At 53.6% G+C, this 24,488-nt stretch overlaps 1 protein-coding gene across 3 annotated transcripts in view; it reads right to left on the reverse strand.

Moving 5' to 3' along the window:
- Positions 1–8,703: 8,703 nt before the first annotated feature.
- PPP2R2C (protein phosphatase 2 regulatory subunit Bgamma) overlaps positions 8,704–24,488 on the reverse strand; it is a 130,784-nt gene continuing 114,999 nt past the window's right edge. For 2 of the 3 annotated variants that reach the window (XM_072974396.1, XM_072974406.1), the window contains exons 7-9: positions 23,425–23,594; positions 19,325–19,416; positions 11,176–11,468 (exon numbers count right to left, since the gene is read on the reverse strand). In XM_072974396.1, the coding sequence (XP_072830497.1) occupies positions 11,177–11,468; positions 19,325–19,416; positions 23,425–23,594 (554 nt within the window). In that variant the 3' untranslated portion in view covers position 11,176. Of the gene's footprint in view, positions 11,090–11,175; positions 11,469–19,324; positions 19,417–23,424; positions 23,595–24,488 lie in introns of those variants that run through there. The other variant, XM_072974410.1, reaches the window with a different exon arrangement.

Raw genomic sequence — 24,488 nt, forward strand, 5'->3', positions numbered from 1 at the left:
GTGGGGGACAGGGGGGGTCGGTCTCAGGATGTGTCTGTGAAGCAATTTCCGCATCCGTGCTGCTCAGAGACATCCCAGTTAAAGCCTGGAGACGGTCTGGCGCCAGACTTCCCCGTGCAGTGCAGTGAGACCCCCACTTCGGAGTGCCCCAGAGGGGCATTCCTTCCTGGACTCTGCACTGTCCATTCTCTGGGGCGGTGGACAATAGGATCACAAAGGCTGCCCTCCCCCTGTGGGCATGCTGCTGAAGACCACCTCTTCAATGTGTAGTCACTCAAACGCTCTTTTCCATGTTTTCACTTCCGTTCCTGTAACTCCATCACTGCAAAAACTCACATTTCTGCAGGTACCATTTCCAGATGGCCCGCCAAGCAGGACCTTGTCTGTCTTGAACTTGCCGTGAGGCCAGCAGAATCCTTTAACCATCCCCAGCCCCTGATCCGCACGTCCGGGTGTCAGGGTGAAATCAACACCCGCCCGCTGTCACAGAGGTAAACCTCCCTGTGAAGCCCTGGGAGAGGGCACCGCGCCTGGCAGCGTCTCCACCTGGAGGCCTGCGCTGCTTTGTCATTATGAAAAAATGAACATTCGTTTGTTCAGCAAGTGTTGAGCACCTACTGTGTGCTGTGCTCTTCTCAGGCACAGGGGTTGCAACAGTGAACAGAACAGTCCCCGTGTGGGTGGGGCTGATGTTTCCAGGGGGAGATGGACCACCAGCCAAAAATAAGGTGACATAATGCCAGGCAGAGACAGGAGCCAGGATCACCTGCCGTGAGCGCTTTAGATGCTTCTGTCCAATTTGCCAGCGTTCGTGGAGTACCTACTGAGTGCTGGATGCCAAATGTGTGTTTTCTCCTTTAACCACCATGGCAGGCATCGCGAGATAGACGTTTCCATTTTGAAGATGCTGTGGGTGGAACAGTGGCCCTCAGAGATGTCCGTGTGCTCATCCCCTCAACAAGGCAAAGGGACTTGGCAGGTGGCTTAAGGATTTTGAGATGGGAGATGATTTTGGATTATCTAGGTGGACCCAGTGTAACCGCAGGGGTCCTTATGAGAGAGAGGCAGGAGAGTCAGAGTCAGAGACAGATGGAAGGTGGAGGAGGGGCCATGAACCAGGGAATGCAGGTGCCTCTAGAACCTGGAAATGGCAAGGAACGGATTCTCTCCTGGAGCCCCTAGAGGGAACCACCCCTGCCCACATCTTGATTTTAGCCCAGGATGTCCCCTTTCAAGTTCTGACCTCTGGAATGGTAAGGTAGCAAGTTAGTATTGTTTGGGGTCACTAAGTATGAGATAACGTTATAGCAGCTTCAGGGAACTCATACAGTCCAGCTGTCACAGCCTAGTCTTGGAGCTGGGATTCAAGCCACCCTGCTGGCCTCTGCTTGGCTGCTTCCTGGGCTCCATTGAATACTCTGAAGTTCTTTCTCTGGAGTTGAGGCTGGAGTACCCACAGATGGCAGTGCAGAGTGGGGAGGAGCATGGTGTCCTCCCGTTACACACAGCCCGTTACAAGGGGACAGAGAGCTCTGTGTTCTGAGGGCAGGTGCCCTTGAAGGCTGGAAATTCCCAGAGGCCTCAACCCTTTCTGCACATAGGGGCAGAATGGGGCATAAATTATATGTGAGATGGAGGCATAAAAAAATAAAATGCATACAGTAGTTACTTCTAGAAAGGAGCAAAAGGAATATATTTGGATATCCTTAAAAGGGCACCTAACTATGTTTTTTATAATAAAATGTTGGGACAAAAAGCACCCAGAAATCTTTGCTTGTTTGTACACCTAACCACCCAAATGTTAAAGCGTCCTTGGAAACTTGCTTAAGTCACTATCTTAAAAGTAATAGCAGCCGAATTCTCCACCATGGTGTGGGATCGGTCTCCAGGCGGATCTGAGTGCCCGCCTCTGCACCTGCTGTTCACATCAGTCCGTCTCCTTTGCCCAGTTCTGTGGACTTCTGTCCCCTCAAACGCTCTGACCCAAGCCTGGGCCAAAACTTGCCCTGGGTTCCCTGTTACTCACCTGAGCCAGGAGGACCTGAGCCAGGACCGGGATGGCAATGCACAGCACGGTGAGTCCCGCTGGCTTACGAGGTACCCCCACTCCAGGTCCCCCGGCCACTGCTCGCTCCCCCAGGGTCCTGTGGGAAGGGGCTCAGCCCAGCCCTCTTTGCCTGTTTCCCACCATCCTCTGGGTTAGAAGCACCTGCCTGGACGCCGACAGAGCCTCGGGCTCTCCCTCCCCTGTCCCACTTTCTCTTCTTTCTCGACCCTTTCTCATCCAGCTTCAAGGTAGAAGCACTTGTCGACAACCTACAAGTTGAAAAGCCCTAACAACACTACGTTGAGGTGATTCCAGCATCCATCACCTGCTCAGTCTCACCCCCGCCTCCCCCAGCCACCGGGCGCCCAGCCTCGCTGCTGCCCTCGCCCCAGCACCAGCCTTACTGCCAGGGCTGCTGGCCGCCCCCCGCAGCTGGAACCCAGGGAGAGGGAAGCGGTGGGCTCTAACTTCTGGGCCCAGGGATACTTCTTGGGCCTTGGCTGATGCCCCAGTCCCTCTGTTTCTTCCTTAATCCGGGACCTGGGTACTCATCTTCCTTTTCACTTCTGGCTGCATCCCCCATTCCGTCCCTGGGAATTCCCTCCCACACTGTGGTGCCCGAGGACCGAGTCAGCCACCCCGGATCCCTCTTGATTGTTGCTCTGGCCAAGACAGGCCAGGCTCTTTGCTGGTGACCAGGCCCCCTAAGTGTTAGCAGCTTCTGGCAGGAAAGAGCTCTTTGCAGGAGGCCCCTTGTCTCGTTTCCTTAGCAAAGCTATATTGTCGCTACCCGTAAACCAGGCACCCCCATTCTCTACTTACCCTAGCTCACCTTTCAGGTCCTTTGAATCCTTGGTCATGTAAGCTGTTTTGGACAGTAGAGAGCTTTTTGCAGGAGGCACGTTTTGTCTTGTTACTAACCTTAAACCTGGCGCTCCATGCCCTATTCATCCCTGACCCAAGCACAGTTTTCAAATCTTGATCACACAACACCATGCCTAACCTGTCGGTTCTTTCCGTTAATCAAAGAAGTAGAAATGCAGAATAAGAAATTGACAGATGACCAGGTCTCCTCCCTGGCTTCCCCTTCAGTCATCTCGCGAACAAGCTCTGTGAACAAGACAGCGTCTAAAGAAAGTCACAGGAAGTCGACAAGCCTGCACGCGGTGAGGCGTGGCAACGACTCTGACCCCGGTTTCAATGATTAACTGAGATTATTTCCCCTTTCCCTTTAAAAACTTTCACGGCCACAAGGTTATTCTTGTTTTATCTACCCCACCCCACAAGGTAGGGACTGTCATTCTCCACGTTTGTGGATGAGAAAACAGCGCGGCGAGGGTAGGTAACGGCCCCAGATCCACAGCTGCCGTCAAAGTTAGGATGTGAATCCCTGAGCCTGGGTCCAGGGTCCTCCCTCTCAGCCACTTAGCCTCAGTGCTGCTCGCCTAGAGGGCACCCAGAAAATATTTGTTGAATGAACAGATGAATGCTTAACCAGGTTTGCAAAGATAAATGGTGAGGTTAGTTCTTATCTGGCACATTTATAAATAATGCAGTTATTTGCACTTCTCATAGACTTTGCATGTGTATTAAATGAATAAGTCATTTTTCCATCTCTATTTTGCATGTTTGGACATCTTTTAGCATAATTTGAATAACGGATTCCTTTCCATTTTTATTTTAACCTTTGTCCTAATATTACTGCCTTTTGCGGATTTTCAGTCCCTCTCCAAAATTCATCGTGTCATTTGAGTGTGTGGGCCTCCTGCAGAATTCTAACAGCATCCAGATAGAGATAATGGGGCTTTGTTTTTTTTTTTTTAAAGGCCATGGCTGTTTGAAATGAATCACTCAGGGGCTTAGGCAATTATTTTGAGCTCTAAAAGCTTCTTGGTTGCTAGGAAACCACCCCTCGAAGCTGGGAAGCCTTTGTTAAAATTTTCATCCAGAGACTGAACTTCTTCTGCAGGTCCTGACCTAGCCTGAGTTTCCAGGCTGTGGAGTTAGTTCCCAGCAGAGGAGGACCAGGAGCAGTGGCCCAGAAACATCGCTCAGGGATCACCCGCTGGGACCTGAGGTGGTCCAAGTGGCAGAGAGCCCAGGACCCAGTTTGGGGACACGGCACCTGAGAGCGGGTCCTGGCTGCAGCACTCCCAAGTCTGTAGACTTGGACAAGGTGCTCACCCCTCTTTGGGCCTCAGTTTCCTTCTTTGTAAAATGAGGAAATCACAGCATCTTCTTTTATGGTGACCGTGCAGAGATGTACACAAAGCTCTCGGCTTGGTGCCTGGTAGAGCACGTGGCTCAGAAGGGCCCACTCATAATACAATAATGATGCAAAATGTGGTGGGAAAGAATCTGATGGGGTGACCGGGCAGCTCACCAAGTGGCCCACACTTCAGGCCAAGGCTTCAGGATGTAGCCCAGGGCGTGTCAGGAGCCTCAGAGCCTTCAGGGCTCAGGGGAGACAGGGTGACAGAATGTTTTCATCTGAGTGGGCAATGGTCTGTAGATGGTTCAGTTCTGGGGAGGGGAGGAGAGTTGATGAATCTGATGACAGTTTGATTTCATGGCCCCTGGAGGGCTCCCTCTGTGGCCTGACCACAGCTCAGCCCAGGGCCTGGCTTGGAGTAGGGGGCCCGTCCACCAGCAGCTCCCCCAGGTCCCTGGCCCTCTGGGAGACCCGCTCACCTGTCTGTGCCACCATCTGGCTGCTAGCCCCTGAGCGTTGCCCGGAGTTCCCAGCGGGTCCCGTCGTGGCCGCCCTCAAGAAGGGCAGCATGGAGGCCAATTTGCCTTCGCTGTGCAAACTGAGGCAAGTGCTTGGACCTCTCTGGGGTCCTCATCTGAGAAAGCAGACAGGAATCTGCTGAGCGGGTTTGCTGCCAGATCAGAATGAAGGTACTGTGTGTATTCCATTCCAAGGGCCACTGAGACAAATGATCGAAAACTGAGTGGCTTTAAATAACACACTTAGTCTCCTACAGCCTGAGAGTCAGAAGCCTCACATGGTCTCACTGGGCTGAAAGCAAGCTGTCGGCAGGGCTGGGCTCCTTCCGGAAGCTCTAGGGGAGAAGCCATTTCCTTGCCTCTTCCAGCTTCTGACGCCACGTTCCTTGACCTGTGGCTTCTTCCTCCATCTTCAGAGCCAGCGACGGCAGGTGGAGTCCTCATGTCACGTCTCTGATTCTTTCTCCATTGCCACATCTCCCTCTGAGTATGGCCAACAGAGGCTCTCCACGCTCTGGAACTCATTTGACTGTTTGGTCCCTCCTGGATAACCCAGATCCGCTCTCCATCTCAAGGTCTGTGACCTTCATCACACCCGCAAAGTCCCAGGGTGGGGCTGAGGCTGCGATACTGTCCCCATCCTTTGGGCATCTGCCACCTGCCTGTGCTTGCACCATCTGAGTTTGAGTCCAGACTGCACCACTCACAAGTTCTATGAATTTCGGCACAAGTTAAATCTTAATCTCTCTAAGTCTCAGTTTCTTAATGTGGAAATGAGTACAACAGTAGTACCCCCACCACCACAAAGGGGGTCACACGAAGCCTAAACGAGATACTGCCCATGAAGCCCCCACACAGTGGGGCCACAGGGTTCAATAATGTACTTTCATTACCTCGCTGGACATCCCAGCCGAGAAGTGGCGTCGCCCTCTATTCACACGTGTGGTTCAGGGAGGTTAGCCCCGTGTCCTGGGTCGCGCAGCCAGGAAGCGACGTTCTTTATGCTCTGCCCTGGGGTGGTGTGGTTGATGGACAATGAAAGTCCTGCCAGCAGAGCCCCAGAGCAGCTGCTGCCTTCCTCCTGCTGGGCCGGAAGTTAAATAATGCCCTGTTGAAATGCTTTGAAATCAAGGAAAGAAAAAGGATGAGCAAAAAAGAGAGGAAAAAAAAAACCTAAAATGGAAATCTATCACACTTGGAAATTAGCTACAGGAAACAATATAGTTATCTATTAAAGCTTATTTAAAAAATTAAACTATATGAAAATTTAAAATATGCAAATTAAAACAATAATGAGATTATTTTGCCCATTTGGCAATGATTGTTAAACTTTATTATTTTGACCCCATCAGCTGATGGGAGCATAAAATGATAGAATATTTTTAAAGCAATTTGATAAATTTATCAAAAGCTTAAAACATGATCATATTCCTTGACGCAGTTTTCACAGTACTTAGATTTAATCCTGGAGAAAATCAGCAATGCAGAGAAATCCTTGTAGCATTATTTACACCACGGAAAGTGTACAGCAAACTTCCCAGAGAGAAAGAATTTTAAATTAATCGGGTTTATTTACACAGCTGGATGCCACGTAACCATTAAAACTCACATCCTCAGGAACAAAGACAGATAGTACGACATTCCTAAATTAAAAAGAATTTGATTCTCATTTTTACGTTAAAAATTCAAATTTTAAGAGTTTTAAATGGCTGCAAATAAATACACCAATGCACATTAAAAAAAAATGTCCTCTTGAAAGTGGAGAGGCTGGGCCTGGGCTCCCAGCAGGGTGAGGGGAAGCCGCGGGGTGCAGAAAGCACTCCCCCACACTGGCTTAGCCAGCCCAGCAGACAGGGCTGGGCCTCTCTGGCTTCCAGAACCAACTCAGATGCCCTGTAGTCGGGCCCCTCCCAGCTCCCGTTCCTCGGACACTGGGACACCTGTGGGGTGGCGCTGCTGGGGGAGCTGTATTGGGAGTTAACAGGGCCCAACTCGAAACTCAGTTCCAACACATGCTAGCTGTGTGATCTTGTGCCAATTCCTTAACCTCTCTGAACCTCAATTCCTCCCCTGTACCATAGTCCAAAGTTGGATGTGAGGGTTGTGAAATGAAATTCGTATTTTATGGCAAGCCAAGAAAAGTTTAAACATCCAAAATTCTTCTCTGCCCTTTGGCCCCCTCGCTGCTCCACTGTGCACTGCGTACCTGCATGACGCGTGGGGAAAACCTTCCCCGCAGGCAGGGACGCCTGCTCAGCCGTAAAGAGCAATGTGCTCTCAGCATCAACAAGACAGCTCCTTAAAAGGTAACATTCCTTCCTGATCTTACAAGCAGTCATATGACCCACAGGATGACGCTTAGATCTGGGTTATGTAAAATGTCAATAATACGTCGTTTGAGTAAAAAAACAAAACCCAATCCAAAAATGCACTGAAGATCCAAATAAGCAATTCTCCAACGGCCAATAGGCACATGAAAAAATGCTCAGTATTGCTAATTATCAGAGAAATGCAAATCAAAACTATAATGAGGTATCACCTCACACCAGTTAGAATGGCCATCATTAACAAATCCGTGAAAAATAAATGCTGGAGAGGGTGTGGAGAAAAGGGAACCCTCCTACACTGCTGGTGGGAATGTAATTTGGTGCAGCCATTATGGAAAACAGCATGGAGATTCCTCAAAAAACTAAAAATAGACTTACCCTGTGATCCAGCAATCCCACTCCTGGACATATATCTGGAGGGGACTCCAATTGGAAAAGATACATGCACCCCAATGTTCATAGTAGCACTATTCCCAATAGCCAGGACATGGAAGAAACTTAATGTCCATTGACAGATGACTGGATAAAGAAGCTGTGGTATATTTATACAAAGGAATACTATTCAGCCATAAAAAAGAATAAAATAATGCCATTTGCAGCAACATGGATGGACCTAGAGATCATCATTCTAAGTGAAGTAAGCCAGAAAGAGAAAGAAAAATACCATATGACATCACTCATATGTGGAATCTAAGAAAAGGGAAGAAAAGGGCACTGATGAACTCATCTACAAAACAGAAACAGACTCACAGACATAGTAAACAATCATGGTTACAAAGGGGAAGGGTGAGGGAAGGGATACATTTGGGAGTTTGAGATTTGCAAATGTTAGCCACTATACATAAAAATTGATTAAAAAAACCAAATTTCTTCTGTATAGCACAGGAACTATATTCAATATCTTGTATTAACCTTTAATGAAAAAGAACATGAAAACAAATATATGTATGTACATATATATATACACATGACTGGGACATTGTGCTGTACACCAGAAATTGACACATTATAACTGATTTTAATTTAAAATTTAAAAAAATGTCATTTGGTGTACCTACAGCCCTCTGTCTCAAAAAACTTACACAACTGTTCCTTGATTTCTAACAGGTGGAACAGTCCTCAGAGCTTTCTGAGATGCTCTTCCCGGGTTATAATCCTCAAATTTGGCTCAAATTAAAATTTCTGTTTCTTTCTTAGATTGACTGATTAATTTTTCATTGACAGGGTCAACAAAAGATCATGGGAGAGTATAAGAATATCTGGAAATTGTGGCAGGCTGTGCTCACTTGCTTCAAACCAAAACAAAACAGCTGTCATTTACTGAGCGCTTACCTGCCAGCTTCTGTGCTTTGCAGACCATATCCAATTTAATTTCACTCCTCTCCCAACACGCTCAAACTACGAGGTCGGTAATAATCATTAGCTCCATTTCCTTGGTGATGAAATCAGGGCTTGGAAAGGTTAAAAGCTGCATTAGGAGCTGGAGGTAGGAAACCCTGGAGGTGAACCCGGCTTCCCACATGTACCCCTTGGCTCTGGATTGGGGACCCACAACCCCGGGGTTGGCCTCATTAAACACAAAGAGCATTCTGAGACTCATTTTCAATGTAACGTTTGTTATTTTATTGGAAAAAGCTGGTATTAACATATTTATAATTTTATTCAACAGTTGGATAACCTGTGAGACACCAAAGAAAACAAAAATGCACCTATGAGTTACGGAGTCCAACATGGGCAGGTCTGTCTACGCTGGTACCACGTACCCAGCGCCTCCGAACGCCCAGTCCTCAGCAAGTACTGAAATAGAAACAAAAACAACCGAACAACTTCACAATGACTCTGTGAACGCCCGTACATTCAATAAGAGCAGAAAAGTTAAACCGAGTAAGGAAGCGAAGTCTGTGACTATTTTACTGGCCCTTCTGCCATTACTAGTCTGCCCCTCCCCCCACAGCATCTTATCTCAACACACATGTTATTCACAATATGCTTTGGACACCATTATTGTCCAGGGATCCAAAGACATGCTTTTTCTTCCAAGAAGATCTTTTTCTTTCTTTTCTCTTTTTTTTTTTCTTTTTTGGCTTGATATCCAAAGTCTAAAACAGAGCAAGGAACCAGGAACTGTAGTAAGACCTCCTTTCAAATACAGTGGAAGATCTGTACCTTGTAGGAATGGTAAATGTTAAATCTATGATCTGACAGTAACCTCTAGCTGCAAATGTAAGTTTCCTCTCAGCATCTGAATCACAAAGGGAAATGGATTGCGCCAAATATCCCAGTAATTGTGTAAGGCCCTCAGAGCTGGATTTTGGCTTCAAATTTCTATACAATTTACCACATTCTTGAACCTCTTTACAAGGGAAAGAAAAAGGAATCCAATCCTGTGATTGTTAATTTTAATTAGAATAGATATGTACATATAATACTGTCCAGGTCACCTGGATTTTACAGTGGTATATAAACAAACATTCTTCATTCATGTTGACTTAAAAAAAAACCAATGGAGCCATCTCCTTGTGTAATTATCATATGGCTGGAAGTGAGTGCACATGCGTTTTGTGTTCTGACACACAAGTGTATTGTTATCCGTTGAGAAAAATCTCAGGTTGGGTCTATTTCCTGGGTTAGGTTACATTTTGTTAAAAAAAAAAAAAAAGGTGGATTCCGTCAGGCCTCTGCACTCTGTTTTCTGAATCAAAATGCAAGCCACGTGGTTCTGCTACAGTTCCAAGGGCAAAGACAAGGGTGTGGCTGGCGAGGGAGCCCCCCCCAAGAGCTGGAGGAACTGTTCTGGAGACACCACATCCTCCGGGGCCCTCAGGTAAGTGTCCTCTGAGACTGTGGGTCATTAAAGAAAAGCTATCCTCAAATGGTCATAACATGCAATTTTCTTTTGGAGGCAGTTTAGTGCAGCTGGAAGAGGGCTGGGGTACAGATGTGGGATGGAGAGAGGGTGGGGTTCCTCATTACCAAACAGGTGAGGAGCCACCAGGGGTCTCCTCCATTCTCCCCGGGCCCTCGTCATCGTCCCACCTGCTCTGCCTGCTTCACAAGATGAAGAGACGTCTTCAGAACCTTCCAGGCTAGAACGCTGCTTTAACGTGCATCCCCTACGTGGTGGGTTGGACAGCGCCTTGTGGGAGGGAGGCGATGAGATTCCTGACTCCTCCGCTTGGTTGGCGCACGCCTTGGGCCTCAGTTTCTGCATGTGTACAATGGGGATGACGAGTTATTCACCTTTAATCCCTGGCACCTGGCCCAGAGCCTGGCACTCAGCGAGCTGTTGGCATTCATGGAAGAAATGAATGGGCCCCCACTTCACGGGGTCAGGATGAAGATTCAGAAAGATCATGTGTGGAGCCAGTAGAGTTCCCACCAGGATGACAGGAGAGCTGGCAGAGCGGCTGCAGGGAGTAGACCATGGACCTGAAGGGCCGGCGCTGCGCAGGGCACGCGGCAGATGCTGGGCGAACGGTGGTTCAAATGAGGCTAACAGACATACACCCCATCCCCACCTCAAGAAACTGTAACCAACCTGGGATAGTGAAAGACATTTACATAACCCCAGAGAGGACTCTGCAGGTGCTCAGCATGAATTCACGATCCAAAAATCAAAAAGGTGAGACCCTTAGCTCTGAGACAGTGGAAATTGCTCCATTGATCATCAAAAGAATCCCTGGCTGGCTTGTTGGAGCTTCGTTATCTGTCCCTGGAGCCCTGATCTGGGGCCAGGGAGGCGCGTGACAGAAACAGCTCCCGGGGCTCCCGCGTCCCCAGAAAGGAACCGCTGTGGTGAAGAATGAACGCGCAGACGTCGAAATCCTAATGCCGTGGGAAAGACTGCGCGCGGTTAAAGCCCGGGATGAAAGAGGTGAACTTCAAGGCCGACAGTCGCGTCGGTTTACGATGATTCGTAGCTGTGAATCCTTTTTTTCCTGGTTTTAGACAGCCCCCAGCAAAGGCGGTCCGGCCTCGGCCTCGGGGCGCGGGAGGGGCGGCCCGGCGCCCCCCGGTGGCCGCTCGGCGCGTGGCCGTCGGACGGTCGCGCGGGGACGGCCCCGCGAGGCGCCTAGTGCATGTCCGAGTTCACCTTGTCCTGGAAGATATACAGGTTGTTGGTGGCCGCGATGGCGATGATGTTCTCGGCCGGGTGCCAGGCCGTGTGCAGGATCTTCTTGGTGAAGTCCAAGCTGTCCACGCTGATGTCGTCCCGCCGGCGCTTGCCGCCCACGCACACGCGCCGCGGCTTGAGCACCGCGCGGGGCTTGCTGCTCTCCCGCGACGCCTCCAGGGTCACGTCCCGCTTGGTGTTGCGGTCAAACATGCGGAAGAAGTTGTTGTAGGCCCCGGTCATGATGACGCTGGTGGGGGAAGGAGAGGCGTTAGGCGGGGCCGCGCAAGAAAGAAGAAATACCCGGGGCTGCAGGGCCATCTCCCCAGGACGGGAGCCCGGGGAGCAGACGGAGCCACGCCTGCCTCCGTCCCCACTTTCTCTGGGCGTCTCCTGTCCTCCCTCATCTCGTCTGCAGCCTCAGCACACAGGCTCAGAGCCAGGAGCCGAGACCCCGTTAATACTCCGCCCCAAACATCATAAAAACATTCTCTTGGACTTTGCCCTTGAGTCCAGGAGCGAGAGCCCTAGACTTTCAATGAGACTAGGCAACACCAGAGCGAGAGCAAAGGGAAGTAAACACAGAAGGCTGCAAACTACACGGAGGGCTATGAACTCCGCGCTGACAAAGGGCGGGCTCCGGAACCAACCAGACCCGCCCTCGGGGCAGGGACCCGGGGCCTCCTGTTTGAGCCCTCGAGTGACTCAACGAATGTTCTTCGCACGCCACCGATGTGCCAGTGTTCACAGACCTCCCCCGTCCTGCTAGAGAATTTTATATTTGTCTATGCACCTCCCACCCCTTCCCTCACCTTTCCCAAGGAGAAGGGATTCCTGCTGGACCAGAGAAAGGATGTTAGCCTACATGGTAAGAGCTGGGAGAGAAAGAACACCAGCTCCATGGGCCTGGGCCTAGAGCAGGGGTTTGGGGTTTTGGAGCATCTGGGGGTGGGGCAAAATCACTGGGAGGCGGGAATGGCTTCCAGGAAGCAATGCTGAGGGTAAGGAAGGCGTCTCCTCCAATGTTCTGCAGGAGAGGTGGGTACAGACTGGGATTCCTCCTCCCTCTGGGGCATGAGCTGTGCTTCCTGAGAGTGTCAGTGCTCCGAGGTGAGCCATGAGCTCCCCTAGGTTTATAAGGGTTACGCACACGAGCTAGGTCTTCCGTATCACCCAAGTTACAGGGATAATCCCGTGCAGAGGAGGGGGAGGTGCCCAAAGGCAGGGCTCCAGCTGGCTGGACCAGGAGAAACTGTCCTGCTCGGCACTGGGCTGGGCAGGGTCAGATGCTCAGGGTCCCTGGACGATGCTGAGTCACAGGCCGAAAGTGACACATGTCCTTGTCGCATGTTACCTTCTCACGGGAGAACCTGGGCTGATAAACTGACACCAGGAGAGTACAGTACGCGAGGGCCCAGCCTGTAGCATCTCTGTGGGAGACTCACCTCCCCAGCCCACCTGAGAGTGGGCAAGTTGTGATTGGAAGTCACCTGTCACCTCACCTGTGGACCATCTCTTAGTGATGGTCCCTTCTGGATGGTGATGGCCAAGGTATGGAGTAGGGAGGCCCCTCTGCTGCCTGGTCCCTGAAGCTGCCCAAGGAGAGGGGTCTCCCCAGCGGAGGGCAGAGGGTGGAGTGACACCTGTCTCCTAATGGGGTAAGACAGCACTATGTCTCCCCTCTCACTGTGAAGTCTGCCCCTCCGAGTTCCGATTCCTCACTGAAAGGACCTTTGACTTGGCTTGAGGCCTCAACAAGTTGGGGCCAGGAACTCCCTTTTGGTTCCAGCCTATAAGCAGCTTCGGGGGCTCCCGTGCCCAGGCTATGTGGTTCCTGGAGGTGGCCGTGCGCCGATGAGGCCCGCCGTGTGCCAGGGCCCACAATCGGCAGTGTTAGTGTTTGGTGCCACGTCCCCTGACACCCAGACTGCTTTCTCTGACCTTGTGTTCAGAGATCAGTGGGTGGGTGTTGGGAACAATGAGGATGGAAGACCCCCTCCATCAGGTGCTTTTCTGGGGGCCTAGGCAGCAGGGGGCGAGGCTCACCTGGGCCCCAGCAGAGGGCAGAGGGCACATGCCAACTGGGCGACTGGAGAAGAGTTCCTTAAAGAGGCTGTTCCCAAAGGTTCTGGAAGGTTCTAAGGGAACACAGGGAAAGTGCTGTGCCCTGGGACGGGTACATTTGGAAATTCTGATACCACCTGAGGCATAAGGGGTGAGGGGAGGGAGGAATAAATACCCTGCCTCTCTATTTATTCTCAGACATTCCAGTCTCTCCGGTGGTCAAGCCCAGCCAGAAGCCAGCAGGCGCGGAGGCCTGCCCACACAGCCCCTGGGCTCAGCCTCCAGGCATACTCTCTGGGGAGTGGGGTGGGGCTGGGAGCTGGGGGGCAGGTGGAGACCCCTCCCAGCTCACCTCACAGCACCGATGCCCCTGGGTGAGCGTCCACCTGTGCCTCATCCTCCACACCAGGTGGGGGCTCCTGGGGCAGATGTGTCTTGGGTGAGTCCCCAGGGCCTGGCCTGGCCTCCTAGCAGGGAAGCGGTCCTTGAAGGGAAGACAGCCCCCAGCAGCCAAGCAGCAGCAGAGCGGAGCCCCAGGGTAGGGAAGGAGAGCTCCCGGCACAGGTGAGGATGAGGGAGGGCGCAGTAAAAGCTCTGTAAACCTAACGGACTGAAGGGCTAGAAGCTTCTCTTACTCATGGCCAGACCTGCAGGTCCAGGCGGTACCTGCCCCCAGGAGGTGCTCACTAAGTATCTGCCAAATGAACGAATGAATGAATGCATGCATGCCGTGGAAAGGTCGCACAGTCACAGCTGCCCTTGGGAGTCTTAGAAAAGCGTGAAGTGACCTGCCCAGTTATCCCCCTGGACACGGACAGGGGACAGACCAGAGGTGAGCAGAGGGGAGCTATCTGGGGGATCTCTGTGGGTGGCCCTGGGGCAGGAGGAGGGCAGTTAAGTGGTTCTACCTTTTTAAGAGATTTATCTCATCTCTGGAGGTGAAGGGAGGGTGGGTGGAGAATTCTAATGTACTTTCTGGCTCCGCTCCTTTCTGTTCTAAAACCTTAATTCGTGTGAATAGACCTGTGTGCTGTAGAGACAATGACATAACACCTGTGTGGAGGTGCGGGGTGGGCGTAAGGAGCCCACCCCGCGATGCTGCGGGGAGTGGGAGGACGCCCTCCACGTCCCTCCTTCCCAGAGAAGCCCCTCTTGTGTCCCTAGTCGGCTTGTCCGGGGGGAGGGTGGGTTGGCTCTGATGTCCCCTAAATTATGTCCCAACAATGTGATTCCCCAGAGTGGGCTGAGCCTCAGGACATCCCAGAACCAGAGCAGATCTGGCGCCTGAAAGTCACTGGAGCCCAAGCCCGGTGTCAGTGTGTGTGTGTGTGTGTGTGTGTGTGTGTGTGTGTGTGTGTGTGTTGGGGGGGCACTTGCCCCCAGGGATCACCAGCCAGGATAAACTCTGACCTCCCGACTCAGGGCAGCATCCCCATCAGGCCTGTTTTGTTCGGGGGACAAGAGGAGGGCCTGCCCGTGACCCTGCCAGGTGCTCCCCGTCACCCCCATGGCTGATGTCCACTGGCGTCAGGCTGGGTCACAGAGAGGGCCCCTGCCAGCATGGCACAGGGACTTACACGCAGGAGGTCAGTGTGGATGGAGCCAGGTGGGCCCCTTCATGAGTGAGGGACTCCTGCTTTCGCTCCTTCCACAGCCCTCCCTGATTACCCACGGTGCAGCCCGGGGACACTGGGGGACACTGCTGAGGCAGCGGCAGGAGCAGGTGGACTCTCTCCCCCCCAGGGAGAGCCGGGGCTCCCACCCTCCCTCGGCTCCCCCTCCCTGTGCCGGGCTGTGCGGGTAGGGCTCTCACGTTGTCCTGTGTGGTGGTCGCTCTCAGAGCCTGTGCAGGAGAGGGGTCGCCTCGAGGGGCGCAGACCCACCTGGGAGCTTGGAAAATCACACCAGCCCGGCTGGGGGTGGGCACAGCAGCCTGGGGGTGGGGTGAGCTCTGGTTTCCAATCTCACAGGCTAGGGGGGAATCTGAGAGCCCCAAGGGCCAAGGCCTCCCCTCCCTGGGCCTGGAGCAGCTCTACAGACAGAAAAGGTGGAGTCCACCAGCTCAGCCTGGGTCCAGGAGCTGGACAGGGGCCCCGATGCTGGCTGACCTGGGGCTGCTAACTGGCCTCACTGTCAAGATGCGGACACAGACCGTTCTCTCTCCACCTGGTTTTCTTGGGCCCAAAGACAAAGGCAAAGGCAAAGGCATGCGCTCAAGGGCAGGCAGTGTGGACGGGGTCCGCCATCCGGGTCCAGATCTCAGCTCTGCCCTTGACGCGCTTCCTAGCTCTCTGGGCAGCTTTCCTACCTATAAAATGTGGTAACGAAGGACCCCAGCCCTTGGTGAGCATGGATTAGATAACACGGTAAAACACTTGAGAGCAGTGCTGGGCTCAGTAAATCCCGCCTCCTGTGTGTATTAAATGCTAACCGGTGTTTCTGGGTTCTAACCATCCGTGTGGCCTGAAGCCCCACTGGGCCGTCTGTGACAGGGAGCCCCAGACTAGGGAGGGGGCTGGAGGAGAGAGTGGGTGATGGGTTCCCAGAGAGAAAGGCAGCTGGTCCTGGTTCTCTGGGGAACAGCTCGCGGAACCCTGTGGGCGTTTTCACACAACACCCAGGCTTTTCCTGAGCCGCCGGGAAAGGGAGAGTGAGATCTTAAAGTCATCTGCAGCCCGTGCAGTGGCCAGTCCTCCTTCCATGCGGGCGCAGGGTCCAGCTGACACCTCTGGGGAGGACGGAGCCCCCTCCCACACCTGCGGCGAGGGGCAGTCTCTTTCATCTGGGAACACCAGGTCCCAGCACCCTGCAGACACTGCCAGGACAGAGTGGCCCACTGCTCCCATTCTGAAGTGTTCTCTAACATTCCAGAAGGTTCTTTCAACAGGGAAAAGGGCAGTCCCTGCCCTGGCTGGCATCTAGGCAAGTTGCATCGTGGGGATCACGACCCAGGCTGCACTTGTCCCGTCTCTCCTCTTCCTCTGGGGAAAGGCGCCTGCCCCACCCCTGTGGTTCCAGAGGGTCTGTCAATCATGGTGCTCCACCTTGCCCCACCGCTGGCCAGCTGTGGCCTGCGATAATCATGTCCATGCTGACTGGCCCAAAGTGAGCATGTGACCCAAACAAAGCCAATCAGATCCTTCCATGAGAATGTTCATAGACCCAGGAGAGGGACTGTGGGCTATTTGGGGTCGCTGTCCCTAACAGCAAGGGGGAGCCATTTGCAGTGGGAGAGGATGAGGCTAATGAGTAAGAAGAAGCAGGGAGGCACAGAGATGGGAGTGGACAGAGAGGGGATGGCCCCAAAGGCCCAGCGTGAGTCCTGGGGCAGCCTTGCCTGGAATTCCTCAGAGCAAGCTTAGGCTTGTCTGATTCCTGCAACTGGAAGACACAAATCCCTTCCTCCCAGGCAGAAGAGATCAAGGAGAGCTTCCTAGAGGAGGTGGCATTTAACGTGGGTCTTGGAGGCTCGGCCGGGTTCTTTCAGACAAGACAGACAACAGACCCCTGTGTGCAAATCATCGGGCTATCTGCTGCCAATACGGAGCCGTGGCCTCGCCAAGAGCTTCACACACAGGGTCTCATTCTCAAAGCAGCCCCTGAAAGTCATGGTTTATTAGAACCGCTTTCCAGGTGAGCAGACTCAGAGAGGCCTGGAGGCTTGTTAGGGCATGCAGCTGGAGTGCAGTCCAGAGGGCGTCTGCCCCCAGAGCTGCTGCCCTCTCTTCGCCCCCGGGTTGCCCATCTAAGTCTTGCTGGAGTTGGGTAAGGGACGCTGCGAGGGCTGTCAGATATCCACTAGCTCCATGCTGCCTTCTACACAGCCCGGACCCCGGAAGCTTCCCATGAACATGAGCAGGCCAGGACACGCTGAGCCTGAGGGATTCAAAGGTTTGCTTTGGTCTGTGAGGATGGGGTCCCTGGAGGACAAAACTTGCTTCTGCCCTTAGCCTCTGAGCTCCTGGAAGGCAGGGCCCAGGCTTTATCCTCTTCTGTGAGGTATGCCAGGCTCATAGAATGCTTTCAATGAAGTGGAAGGAGGTGGTATACCCTGTGCCTCCCAGAATGTTAATGGCTATCGACTGGACACTCCTGAGGCTCCAAGTGAGGGGTTCAGGATGGGCTGAGCTACAGTCCCACTCCCAGGGGCACCCCAACCAGTGGGGAAGGCAAACAGACGCAAGGTGAACACATGGAATAAATGCAAAGACACAGAAGGAAAACCCAGGAGGCCGGGGTGGAAGGTGGTCAAGGAAGAGAGGATCCCAAGGGCTTCCTGGGGGAGGTGGCCTTGAGTTGAGTCAGTAAAGCAAGGTGACAGCAGGAGTGAGCCAGGTGCAGTGTGGGCTGGGTTCCAGGGGGTGGGAGCAGAGTGGGTTGTGGAGGGGGTGGCAGGGACCACCAGGGCTGGGGCAGCTGGCATGTGAAACGCATGGCGGTAAGTGGTGGGTGAGAGGCCGGACAGCTGAGCTCCACGCTGGGCACCTGTCCTCCAGGAAGAACTTGGAGTTCAGGTCTCTGGGAGCTCTGCATCCCCTATGCATGGGCGCCCCCTGGTGGTGACGTGGAGGCAAGGCCGACGGCATTCACCACCAGTAGGGAGCCCAACACAGACACACAGACACACACACACACACGCACACACACACACACACACAGAGTAATGCTGGAATCCCCTCTGGCCGGAAATAAGTCCCTTTTCTGAGATTCTGATAGAACTTCCATCCCAAGACCTGCTACCCGTGTTCGCCGGGGAACCCCCAGTGTGTCAGCCTGGGCGCAGGCCCTGCAGGGAGTGCCCTGTGTCCCCTCTGACCCAGCTGTGTCAGCCCAGTCCCAGGCCAGGCCCTCCATCTGAGTTTCTAAGTGACCTTCAGTGGACCCTCCCCCGCACCCCCGTGCCCACCATGCTGGTCCCTCTGATGTGATCACTGCCGTGCCCGGAGACCCCAAGGCCCAGGTGAGCCCAGGGTGTCGGCAGCAGCTCCAGAAAGTCCCCCTCCCTGGGACACGGTGGTTTGGCTCCACTTGGGGCCCCTGAAAGGGTCCCCTCCCTCCAGGTCCTGTCTCTGTGGTTCCTGGCCCCCCTCCCCCACCCGCCTTCTCTGCCGGTCCCAGTGTGCCTGTGCCCAGAGCCACACGGCACAGAAGCTCTCATAGGACCAGGGCAGCACCAGCCACGCTCAGAACTTGGGGAGAGCCCGGCCTGCCTCTGGCCAGACACGCGTGACTGACGGGGTCCATGGGATGGACACACCCCTGGCGGCAGCTGAGTCGAAGGCTGCCGGCTTTCACTCCACCCCTTCTCACCCACCAAACCAGCTCCGACTGTGAAGTGTGGTGGGTGACAACCTGATACATTAGCCGGTATGGTTTTCATCCCTGTCTGATCACCGGGGTCCCTGCCCTGTGTCTTCCCTGTCCACACCTGCCCTGGGTCTCCCTGTCCACACCTGCCCTGGGGCTCCCTGTCCACACCTGCCCTGGGCTGAGCCAGGTGATGGGGAAACAGGAACTCACATCAGCCTCAGGGCCATTTCCCAGGGGGATGGGGCTGTGAGGGCGGCTGCCACTGCAGAAGTCCCCCGGCCCCAGAATGTGCAGGAGCTGTGAGTGGTCCCTAGAGCCCCGCTGGGCCTGAAGCTACAGCCATAGTGGCTGGAGGGGGCATAGACCAGTGGCTAAAGCCCTTTGCCCCTGGGGCTTGGGCACCAGGAGCACCTCTCACCCCTGACAACCTGGGGAAGGGGCTGTGATGAGGGGCCTGGAATTGGCTGAAGATGTCTCCACTGCCACTCAGGAGAAGGGGCTCCGCGTGGACACTAGGTGTGGTCTCAGAAGGTGAAGTTTCATTTCTGCACTTGAACTTGAGAGCTGAGAGCTCGAACCTTCTATAAGAAAGGCTGGGCCTCCTGGGAGCACCTTGATTCATCAGGCTTGAGAACAGTGAACCTCACGATGCATTCCGCCCAGGTGACAAGCTGGCTCCACTGGGCAGAAAGACCCTAGTTAGGCAGGATGGGGTTGGTGGTCTGGGGTTACCTGTCGCTCCCGTTCCAGGCGCATTCAAACTTGTCAAAAATACAGTCATTCTCATACAGGGAGCAGAGCTTGCTCCGAAGGTAATCGTGGACCTGGTGAGAGAAGCAGACGGGGTGAATCAAGGAGGGGTGCACCCCGACAGTCCTGGCCTCCCTCCACGAGGAGGGGCTCACCGAGCAGGGCTGTGCCCTCCCGGGTCTGGATCGCACTCCCGACTCAGCCCCGCACGTGGCCAACCCCTGAGCTGTGGCCAGAGAGGGGACAGTCACAGTGACAAAGGGAACAACATCAGAGAGAACCAAATCCTGGCTCTGCCCCTCCATGGCTGTGTGATCCTGGACAAGTGACTTCACCTCTCTGAGCCTTGGCTTCTTGGCTTCACCTTCTTAGGGTGAAAAGAGGGCAGACCTCATGGGCTGTTCTGGGACCACCGGTAGGAGACCGCTTGGTTCAGGGTCATGCCTTCTGGGGACCATCGTCACCAGAAGCACGATGGTGACCATCATGGAGAAAAGAGGAAGGAAAATTCAGTCATCTTAATGATCTCGGCAGATGCCACCTGTCCTGTTTTATGAGACACTGAAGCTCAGAGAAGTTAAGTAACTGACCCAAACTCACACAGCTTGCAAGTGAAAGACTGGGACCCTCTCCCAGGGTGACCTGACACCGCAGGGGAGACAGTAGTGCCCTATGACTGGCGGCCACAGCCTGCAGCCCGATCCCACGGGCTCTGTGCCTGGAGGGCTCCCAGGTGCTGGCTCTCTGCAGGGACGCGGCCCCGCCCTCTGTGTGGGGGAAGGGGCCCGCGAATGGGTAACACGAAGCCTGAACTCCTGGCTCTGCCCTTACTGTGTGACCCAGGAGAGTCACATAGCCACTATGAGCCTCAGGTTTCCCATTAGGAAAGAGGGTCATGAGCCTCCTCCCCTGGAGAAGAGTGCGAGTGTTCAAGGAGACGAACTCTGGGCAGAGCATCCTGTAGGTATCTGCAGCTCTGATTAACTCGGAGGGAGGGAGAGAAAGAAATGTGCACCCCTGCTGGGCAGCGGCACTGGCCCACAAACCAGAGATCAAGTATAGGGAGGGCAGGGGAAGGAAAAGGAGGCTTGCATCCTTTTCTCTCTCAGAACCTCTTACTCATCTTGAAAAACTCAGCTCCGGGCAGCCTCCCCCTTTCAGACAGGTGCCCCCACCCCCAGGAGCCCAGCCCCACGGTCTCCCTGGTGAGTCTCCTGGCCCGCAGCCACACCAGGCTCTGGTCCACTGTGCTCCTGTTGTCTGGGACCTTTGAGGGTGAGGCCGCAGCTCCTCCTTCCCTCTGAGCCCAGGGTCTAGCCCGGTACAGAGCGCCTGCCCAGGGTGTGCAATGACCAAGATGAAAGGGGATGACTTGGTCATCCCAGGTGCCTGACTTCATTCCCTGAACAGACTGTAGGATGCTTGTGTTCAGCCCTCCAGGTCTGCATTTGTGTGCATGCTCCTTGCATCATCATGACAGCCTCACTGATGCACTGGTCCTAACACATGTGCTTCTCTCTCCTATATACAGAGTGCCTCCTGCCCGCTGGTGGCTGGGTAGGGAAGAGGGTGAGCTCTGCAGTAATAAAGACCAGTCTAGTCGGCTGCCTGCTACTCTACCACCATTTAAATCAGATACACCATTTAACTCAGTTTTCACCAAATAAAATGGGAGAGGGAGAACACAGGTCCCACCACCCAGGCAGCTGGGAGGCTGAGAAGATGAAAAGTGTGCCAAGGACTTAAATCAATACTGCACATACTGAGGGCTGGATCAATCAACACCCCCTGCCTACCCCTTTCTCTCCTGCCTCCATCAACCACAGAGGCTATAAACTATTCATTTTTCAGAGAAAAAAATGTGACAATGAGTGTGTATATGTCCATGTATGACTGAAAAATTGTACTGAACACTGGAATTTGACACAACACTGTAAAATGATTATGAATCAATAAAAATGTAAAAAAAAAAAACTATTCATTTTCTCAGTCTGATCATGGACTCATTCTAGCCAATGGTTGTAAGAAGTCTTCTGAGGAGTGTTCTGGGAAAGCTTTTGTGCTCCCAATAAAACATGTAATAGATCTAACTGGCCCACATTTTCTCTAATTTTCTGCCTGGAATGTAGGCATACTTCCTGGAGGTGTGGCGGCCATTTTGCCATCATGAGGTAACACACATGAAGGTAGAAAACCAACACAAAAATAGCTGTGAACTAGATGACAGAAGTAGTTGTTGAGATACTGAGCAGATCACGGAGCCACTCACTGTTCCTGGATACTCTCCTCCAAGCTTCTTGTGAAGGAAGAAAATCCCCTATCTGTTCAGTACTGCAAGTCAGCTAAACACAATCCTGCTATGCACAATTTCTAGCACATAATAGCTAAAATACGTTAGCTATTATGTTTGCTTTATGTAACATATTATTTTATAATCGACAGGTGAGCTGGGCCGGAAGCCAAGCACCCAGCTTTGGGCTTCGTCCTGCAGAGCAGTGACTCTCCCCCTTTACTGGGTCCTCTTGTGCTTTGGGACTCTGAAGACTCTGGACTCTCTCCCCGCAAAATACCCGTATTAAACACTGCCCCTCATTTCAGGATCCATGGTCCTTTGCTGACTATCGGAACATGAAAGGCTGAACGGCAAAAGGGACTGGAAACAGTAACGCCCTGGGGCAAGCCCTGGGAGGATGCTGGGAATGGTCAGTCCCATAGGCTTGAGCAAGGGTGACGTCACTCCTGCCCCCGTCTCTGGCCTCTGCCCTTCCTGAGGGTCAGAAGAGAGGCCGATCCCTCCCTGGGGTGTCAGTGGGAGCAAGGGGCCTGCTTGGGTTAGAAGTGGAGGAAACACTTGTGGCTCCCAAAAAGGCCTGCTCACGAATCCGTCCTGAGGAAGAAGTAGGAGCTGGGGGGCGGGAGAACACACTAGAACCGCGGGGACGTCCTTGTGGGCACTGGCTGCCAGGAGCACATGTGTCCCAGGTCAGACTCTGAGCACCCGGTCCTTCCCGCTCAGCTCTGCGCCGCTTCTCAGTGGGGCCCCTTCTGCCTCCCTGGACACCCCCTGCCCCAGGCTTGGGCAGAGAAGGAAGGCGGGGTGAGGGGGCTGCAGGGCTTCCACTGGGCTCTGGGTCTGTCACCCCTCAGCTCTGAGGCCGCTCCTGCACACCCTAACCTCTCAGTGCCCTCGGTCCCCTTTCTGCCAAGTGGGACCCACGGCACGCCCCGCACAGGGGCAATAAGGAATAGAGGTGACAGATGTGTGTGACTGGCTCCCCGTGTGTGCCCAAGCAGCTGGTGACACTGAGGCTTTGGCTGGGGCTTCCGGTGGGGCGTTTCCCCAGTCACATCTCCATGACCAAATCCTACTCATCCTACAAGGTCCAGCGCAAATATTGCCTCCTCCAAGAACCCTCCCAGATTTCCCCAGCTAGAGACATAACTGGACAGTTTTAAAGCACTTTAAAGATGGTCGCACCTTTCTTTCAAGTCCGTGCCTTATTTTAACTTCACATGCACTTTGTTTTCTAGTCTCTAATATAGCTGGATGTATCGTAACAACAACAAAATGACTGTCTGGGAAGGTGTCCCATGTGGCAGCCTATATGCCTGGCTTTAAAAGCCCGGGCCGAGGAGTGTGAACGTAACAGGCCCCCGTCTCGCCCCCGCACGCACTGTCTAAGGGGCCCCCTGGGAGAGGGCAGCGCTTCGCCCGCCTTAATGGTGGGACTGCAGACACTGGCTCCCAGAGGGACACCATCATCTGCACCCTACAGCTGAGCCCAGCACGATGTTCATCTTTGTCCCCGGGGCCCTGGATTGCAGGGCAATTCAGCCCTGCCTTTGGCAGGAGCCAACAAATGACACAGGTTCCTGGGAAGCAGAGCCAAGCAGGCACCCCTGCCCTCAGCTGAGCTACCCGGCCGGGGCTGCGCTGCTTGATTGCCCAAACCTCAGTGACTTCACGTGCAAAACGGGCCTGTGAACGCCACCCTCCATGTGAGTTCTCAACGCAAGAAAGGGCGGCTGGGGGTCTCCCGCTGGCAGAGGGGCCCTGAGGTTTTCCAGACCACAGCACCCACCTGATAGGTCTCAATTGGGCGTGCCTCCATGTTCAGGTCCCAGACCTTGACCGTGAGGTAATCCCGGGTGAGCATGTACCGGCCGCTGTGGCTGAACTTCACGTCTGACACAGAGGAAATGATTTCTGAGAAGAAGGAGCGGTTACTGGGGTCCTCCGGCTCTTCAAACACTGCGGAGACAGAAACAACCATGTCACTGGGCCAAACCCACCCACGGGGTCCGAACCATAGGTGAGTCTGCTTCCACCTTGGACTCACATGGTGGGTCATTCATTCATTCAACAAACCTATAACTAAATACAGGTCAGACACCAGCCCAAATGACTCCTCCAAAGAGAGAGGAATCATGTTCCTTGGAACATTTCTGAGCCTTTACTCTAAGCCAGATTCTATGCTGAGCCCCTTCCTGTGCATGACCTCATCTAATCTCCCAGTAAAAATGTCAGGTTTGTACCACTATTATGCCCATTTTATAGCCAAGAAAATCGAGGCATGGATGGCTAAAAGCCATGCCTGAGGTCTCAGAGCTGAAAGTGGCGGAGCTGGGATCTGAACCCACAGCTGCTCTCAAAGTGCTGCGCTCTACTGCCGCCTGCTGGCGATTCTGGACACCAGGACTGTGAGCTGTCCGGGCATCCTCGAATGTGCTGGACTCCGTCCTGGACTAGGCTGGGCACTGTTTGTGGCTCTAACTGGCCCCGGGGCCTCTGTTCACAGTGTCCTGGGCACTCACGGTAGAGCCCTGCCTGTAGGTACATTCTTTCCAGCTGCCACGGGCTTGTAGCAAAGTCCAGTCTCTCCGCCACCCACCTGCTGCCTGCCACCCACCTGCTGTTATCTGAGACCAGTTGCTCCACACAGGGAGTTGCTTTTCCGGCCTCTGAAGACAACAGCTCGCGGCCCCTGCTGGAGATCCCAGTCTGGGACGTAGTGGGCAGTGAGCGGCTCCCCTGGCAGCGTCCCCTTCCACCTGCCCCCTCCCCAAACAAGGCCTTCCTGACACACGGAGGTGGCCATGCAATGCAGCAGGACTTCCAAGCTCATGTCTGTTGCTGTCTGCCCCA

This window comes from Vicugna pacos, chromosome 2, assembly GCF_048564905.1.
Source record: "Vicugna pacos chromosome 2, VicPac4, whole genome shotgun sequence".
Taxonomy (NCBI): Eukaryota; Metazoa; Chordata; class Mammalia; order Artiodactyla; family Camelidae; genus Vicugna; species Vicugna pacos.